This window comes from Phyllobates terribilis, unplaced genomic scaffold, assembly GCF_046119375.1.
Source record: "Phyllobates terribilis strain yellow unplaced genomic scaffold, ASM4611937v1 Scaffold_1__5_contigs__length_1240528914, whole genome shotgun sequence".
Lineage (NCBI taxonomy): Eukaryota > Metazoa > Chordata > Amphibia > Anura > Dendrobatidae > Phyllobates > Phyllobates terribilis.
The window spans coordinates 304,966,945-304,973,803 of NW_027362761.1; the positions used below are offsets into that span (position 1 = coordinate 304,966,945).

Below are 6,859 nucleotides of genomic sequence, written 5' to 3' on the forward strand. Positions count from 1 at the left end.
ACAGACAGGTTTCTTGCAGCAAATTTCTCTACCCCCAATAAAAAAAAACAAACAAACCATGCACCCTCTGCAGAATTTTGGCTTGGTCTTCACACTGCTGTATGTGGTTCAAACAACATCGGTATGTGGTGACCAATGGTGGCCTAATTGTGCAGATAAACCGAGGTGCCTCCTGCTGGTCTGATGCCACACCCCTGTTAAAGGCTAAAGGTGAAAAGCGCGTCGGGGCTTGGCACCATTCCGGCGGGAGAATATATAGAGGCCTTTAGTTAGTATTGCTATGACTTCAGTAGGGGGAAGTATTGCTATCACTGCAGACAAAACCAATACACAAAGCCTCATTCTCAGCATCTGTACACTCTATGTAGTGTTTTTTAACCTTTTATAGTAATGTTCTGTTATGATACAATAAAATGTAATATTTATATATCCTATGACTCAATACCTTTTTTGTGAATAGGCCATTTTAGTTTCACACTACATCTGTGAGCCTAATCTCTAGTATATGTCCGGGGTATTGTAACGCCCCCATTCTCCAGACGAAGGCCAGAAGTGTGTCCTTTCGGCCTCCATCTGGCCAGTATGCGACTGTATGCTGACTGCTTTACTGTATAAGAATGGAAGACTGAGCCGTCCTATACAGATGGCCACTGCCCGGAGTCAGATACCCTGCACTATATGGTTTTCTTTACTGTGGGCATTTATGGTGGACGACTCCATCTTGCCTCCATCCACCAACGCAGCCCAATACACCACTACATGACTACATCTAGTCTAACATTTCAGGGTCTACAAGGAAATATCACACCGAAAAGATGATTAAAAAAAATTCAAGGAGCTAATAAAACAGACAGGAGATTAGTGACGTTAGGAGAGGTCAGCAGACATGAAGGCCACACTAGCAGTGCCTACTGTGCTGCATGCTACAAGCAGTGTGGAGCTATTAGATAAGACGTAACACCCACAGCAGCATCTCCGTGCAGTAGCATCCTGCCTGTACCTGTGTTACCAAGGAGACGCCGCCAGAGGCACAATCCCGCCAGTTGCCGCATGTGTCTCTATGGAGACGGACGCTAATGCCCGGTGCATTTCGGGATGAAACAGAACGCGGAGAAAAGACCCGGGAGCTGATTTACTGGCTAGCCAATGAAAATGCGTGTGGGTGAGAATCTAACCAATCAGGAGCAGCGTGGGAAAGCAACGCGGTAAGTAATAGAGGCTGCAGTGCGGCGCGCTACAGTGTGGAAGGGACGCCGCGGCTCAAGTATCTCCAGGGAAAGTGCCGAGAGACGGCGCCGAGTTATTAGAAGACGAGGAAACCACCGCACACAGTAAGTGTAATTTCTATGGCGGACTGACGAGTTCCTGCCGCTTCTGGGCTCTTTAGACGTGGCTGAGTGTATCACCGGTGTACAGCACCGGCGCTGCTGGGCGTGTGATGGATGGAGTGAGGCACACGCTGATTAATCTCTAATTCCAGGCCGTCATGTCTGAGAGAAAAGCCGTCATCAAGAATGCCGACATGTCCGAGGAGATGCAGCAGGACGCCGTGGAGATCGCCACACAAGCCCTGGAGAAATTCAACATCGAGAAGGATATAGCCGCCTGTATCAAGAAGGTGGGGGACGCGTATGTATGTGTGGGGAGGGGGGGGGACGCGTATGTATGTGTGGGGAGGGGGGGACGCGTATGTATGTGTGGGGAGGGGGGGACGCGTATGTATGTGTGGGGAGGGGGGGGGACGCGTATGTATGTGTGGGGAGGGGGGGACGCGTATGTATGTGTGGGGAGGGGGGGACGCGTATGTATGTGTGGGGAGGGGGGGGGACGCGTATGTATGTGTGGGGAGGGGGGGGGACGCGTATGTATGTGTGGGGAGGGGGGGGACGCGTATGTATGTGTGGGGAGGGGGGGGGACGCGTATGTATGTGTGGGGAGGGGGGGGACGCGTATGTATGTGTGGGGAGGGGGGGGACGCGTATGTATGTGTGGGGAGGGGGGGGGGACGCGTATGTATGTGTGGGGAGGGGGGGGGGACGCGTATGTATGTGTGGGGAGGGGGGGGGACGCGTATGTATGTGTGGGGAGGGGGGGACGCGTATGTATGTGTGGGGAGGGGGGGACGCGTATGTATGTGTGGGGAGGGGGGGGGACGCGTATGTATGTGTGGGGAGGGGGGGACGCGTATGTATGTGTGGGGAGGGGGGGACGCGTATGTATGTGTGGGGAGGGGGGGACGCGTATGTATGTGTGGGGAGGGGGGGGACGCGTATGTATGTGTGGGGAGGGGGGGACGCGTATGTATGTGTGGGGAGGGGGGGACGCGTATGTATGTGTGGGGAGGGGGGGGGACGCGTATGTATGTGTGGGGAGGGGGGGACGCGTATGTATGTGTGGGGAGGGGGGGACGCGTATGTATGTGTGGGGAGGGGGGGACGCGTATGTATGTGTGGGGAGGGGGGGGGACGCGTATGTATGTGTGGGGGGGGGGGGGACGCGTATGTATGTGTGGGGAGGGGGGGGGACGCGTATGTATGTGTGGGGAGGGGGGGGGACGCGTATGTATGTGTGGGGAGGGGGGGGGACGCGTATGTATGTGTGGGGAGGGGGGGGGACGCGTATGTATGTGTGGGGAGGGGGGGACGTGTGTGTGGGGAGGGGGGGGACGCGTATGTGTGGGGAGGGGGGGACGCGTGCGTATGTGTGGGGAGGGGGGGGACGCGTGCGTATGTGTGGGGAGGGGGGGGACGCGTGCGTATGTGTGGGGAGGGGGGGGACGCGTGCGTATGTGTGGGGAGGGGGGGGACGCGTGCGTATGTGTGGGGAGGGGGGGGACGCGTGCGTATGTGTGGGGAGGAGGGGGGGGACGCGTGCGTATGTGTGGGGAGGGGGGGGGGACGCGTGCGTATGTGTGGGGAGGGGGGGGACGCGTATGTATGTGTGGGGAGGGGGGGGGACGCGTATGTATGTGTGGGGAGGGGGGGGGACGCGTATGTATGTGTGGGGAGGGGGGGGGACGCGTATGTATGTGTGGGGAGGGGGGGGGACGCGTGCGTATGTGTGGGGAGGGGGGGGGACGCGTGCGTATGTGTGGGGAGGGGGGGGGACGCGTGCGTATGTGTGGGGAGGGGGGGGACGCGTGCGTATGTGTGGGGAGGGGGGGGACGCGTGCGTATGTGTGGGGAGGGGGGGGACGCGTGCGTATGTGTGGGGAGGGGGGGGGACGCGTGCGTATGTGTGGGGAGGGGGGGGGACGCGTATGTATGTGTGGGGAGGGGGGGGGGACGCGTATGTATGTGTGGGGAGGGGGGGGGGGACGCGTATGTATGTATGTGGGGCACGTATGCTGTGCTTCCTTGTGATCAGTCCCTGTGCTTTGTCACATGGACCCCTTCCCAAGTTCCCTTTATAAGATCCGATCTGTATTTGCTTCTGGCACTTCTCTCCTATAAAGCATGTGCCCATGTGGTATTTTTTGTTGTGTGGGCACAGCTTTGGTGTGGACAGTATGCAGTATTTTACACTCCCAGCAAAGTGAATGAGCGTTCTGATATCTTATGCACATGTTGCTTATTTTTACTTGCAGAGTGCAATCTGCAGTGTATTTCACCCATAGTAATGAGTAGGTGAAGATGCACAGCAAATGTATGTATTTTACTTACAGGAAAAATAGCTTTGTACTGTTAGCTGGCCAGTAGACAGAAATATTAGTTTGAGAGTCCTCAGTGATGCCATCTTTTCAGTTAGCCATTAAAAAAAAGTAACATGGAAACCTGGATAGACCAGAAGCTGACATCAGGCATAGTATAACACAAAATCTGAAGAGACTGGAGTAGTCTAAAAACCTGCTGTTCCCACCTTTTCAGTTACCTTTTTAATGGCTATCAACCACAGAGGACTCTCAAATTGTAATTTTTCTGTATTTTTACTTGGCGTCTTTCCTGATAACACCAAAGCATTTGCAGCAGAATTTTTCAATGCAAATCCTGAACATGTGCACGTAGCCTTTCGTTGTCCAGTCTGAAACTACAATTCTGCAGTGACTTTGTGATTGCAGACTTGTAAGCCCTGACCTCCACGCTGCGAGCATTCTCCAGTGTTGGCACTGGGAATGTCTCTCATAAGTATGCATACTCCCAGCCCCATGAGTAGAATGGTTCCAGCCTCGTGCTATACAAGTGCATTAAATGAGGCCGTGCCTTTCTAGTCTGAATGTGGCCGGGAGTATGCATATATCATACTTTCGCTCACGTGACCGCAGACATCGGAGGGTCCTCAGTGCATGCAATGTGAGATTTCACAAGTCTGCAGTCATATAAAGTGACTGCAGACTTGTAGTTAAAGCCCGCACATCCCCTTTAAGCTGATGTCTGTCTTGAGCCTTCTATATTTCTCACATGTATTTAAAGGGAATCTTGTCACCAGGTTTTTCCTACTCTCATCTGAGAACAGCATGATATAGGGGCAGAAGTCCTGATTACAGTGATCTATTGCTTGCTGCAGATCTTCCAGTTCTCTGAATGCTGAGCTGTGTATAACCCTGTCCCCACCACTAGTTGGCAGTGTTCTGTGTACACTGCATAGGTAGAATGCTGCCACTTAGTGGTTGGGGTGGGAATATACAGAGCTTGTGATTATGGAGGACTACATGGCAGTAAGTTTACTAGTTGCCTATTGATGAACCGCTGCTGATGCAATGTAGCCTTTTTTTTTTTTTTTTTTTTTTTTTTTTTTCCCCAAAATTTACAGCCAGCAGCCCAGTAAGGGACACATTGCTGGAATTGATGGCTCTGCACTACATTTATGCTGCTCTTAGGTGGCAAAATCTGGTGATAGATTCTCTTTAACATCTGCATTTTTTTCCTCTAGGAGTTTGACAAGAAGTACAACCCTACATGGCACTGCATCGTGGGCAGGAATTTTGGCAGCTACGTCACACACGAGACCAAACACTTCATTTACTTCTATTTGGGCCAAGTTGCAATTCTTCTATTTAAATCAGGCTAGATAAACCTGGAGGAATCAATGGACTTGTGAAATAAAATCAGGTTTGAAGAAATTATCCCTTTCTGCCCAACTGTACTTTGTGTTACTGGGACTCAGATCATGCGTGTACCGAGTTGCTTTGATACTGGTGATAAAGAAATCTTGGAAAAAGAAATGGAACTGTATTTATTTTGTAAGTCTTCTTTTTCTAAACATTAAAAAAATAAACATCCAATTACTTTCTTTTTACAATGTCTTGTGTCCCATAACTGAGTAAAATTGTGAATGTGGTGCTGAGGCTGATCACTCATCTGACATTCATGGTCCCAGTATGAAGTCTGATGTCCAGATTCGGTGTGGGACTTCTGATCCCCAACTCGGTCATATAACGAGAAGATGTGGAGTTTGGGTCAAGAGCCATGTGGCTGGTTTGTATTTGGACAGTGTATGTCAGATGTGTTTGGACTGGCCATAATGTTTGTCTTTAATTAACCCAATTGTGTGGGAGGGTATGTGCCCACATAGTGTATTTTATTCCCCCTTGCTTCCTTCCTATTTATAGGGAACTGGTCATGTAAAAAAAAAAAAAAAAACAAACCTGCTGTTAATCTGCAAGGCAATGGCGTCCTGTAGCAGTTCGCTGCTGCACTGAAAACCTTGCTACTGAGGAAATTAAGTTAAAGGGGTTGTCTGGTCCAAATAAGTCTGTAGTCACACTGTATGACTGCAGACTTATGATTCCCTCCCAACGTACGCGCTGTGAGGATTTGCCGGTTTCTGGGACGGGACCAGCTGTTATGTATGAGTTATACATACTCCCGGCCAGTGGGCATGGCCCTGCTCCATACACTTGATTGGATTTGCACCAGAATTTTCTGGTGCAAATCCTGAGAATATGCACATACACTAAGGCTAGCTTCACACATTCCACCTCCCTGAGGCTATATTCCACCATGGGTATTTGGGATCTTGATGTTGCAGATTTTCTGCCTTTGCTAGGTTACTTGTGCATGTGAATCCCCCCCACATGCTTTTTACATGTTTCAGTCTGATTGTCCTAGTTTAATTTTAACTGGTTTATTGATATTTGGCTTTGACAGATTTAATGTGTGGATTACATGTGTTTTTAGTGCGTTTCTGCACTAAAGACCCATGTGCATTTGTGTAACCTATTGATTGTATGGGGAAAATCTGCACATTAAAAACTCAGTGGACCTGTAAAAACTGACTTTATTTTATGGGACCATTTGGTTGTGTTGTCCTTAACACGGCCAAAAGTAGGATAGATCTGTTAAGGTGGGATGTGTGACAAGGCCCATTCACTGTAATGGGTCGGCGAATCGATCTGCAAAAACATAACGGCACATGTACCAAAAAGCTTTTGTTTGAACCGGCCTTAATGTCCGTCTATTGTTGGCCACAATTCTAAATAGTCTCTTATTGAAAATCCTTGATTTAGTTTCTCTTCTGATTAAACTGACATGGCTGATCAATTGGTGTTCTGACCCCATTACACAGCGTAGGGACACATCATCCAGTTTTCAGGCTATTTCTCTATTGCTTCATTGGGGGACAAAGGAAACCATGGGTGCATGCTGCTGTCACGATGCACAAAAAATGTAGCTCCTCCCCATCAGTGTACACCCCACCTGGCATTAAGTTAAACAGTTTAGCTTGGTGTCAGTAGATGGCAGACATAGTTCTTTAATGAGAGCCATATGCACCTAGGTTTTAAGGGGTTTGTTTTTGTTTTCAGAAGGTTCCTGTCTTCTACCCCTTGGAGGGAAACCGTGTGAACAGTCACACTTATCCCACTTAAACAGTACGGTGTGGACTGGCACTCTGTATCATCATCTGTCTATTCTGCAGGACC

The 6,859-nt window shown here is 50.0% G+C and overlaps 1 protein-coding gene across 1 annotated transcript; it reads left to right on the forward strand.

Annotated features, from left to right (window-relative positions):
* Nucleotides 1–1,173: 1,173 nt before the first annotated feature.
* DYNLL1 (dynein light chain LC8-type 1) lies at nt 1,174–5,238 on the forward strand. Its single transcript, XM_073654184.1, has 3 exons — nt 1,174–1,331; nt 1,481–1,618; nt 4,870–5,238. Exons 2-3 carry the CDS (start codon nt 1,487–1,489, stop codon nt 5,005–5,007), a joined length of 270 nt encoding a protein of 89 aa, XP_073510285.1. The 5' UTR covers nt 1,174–1,331; nt 1,481–1,486; the 3' UTR covers nt 5,008–5,238.
* Nucleotides 5,239–6,859: the final 1,621 nt, after the last annotated feature.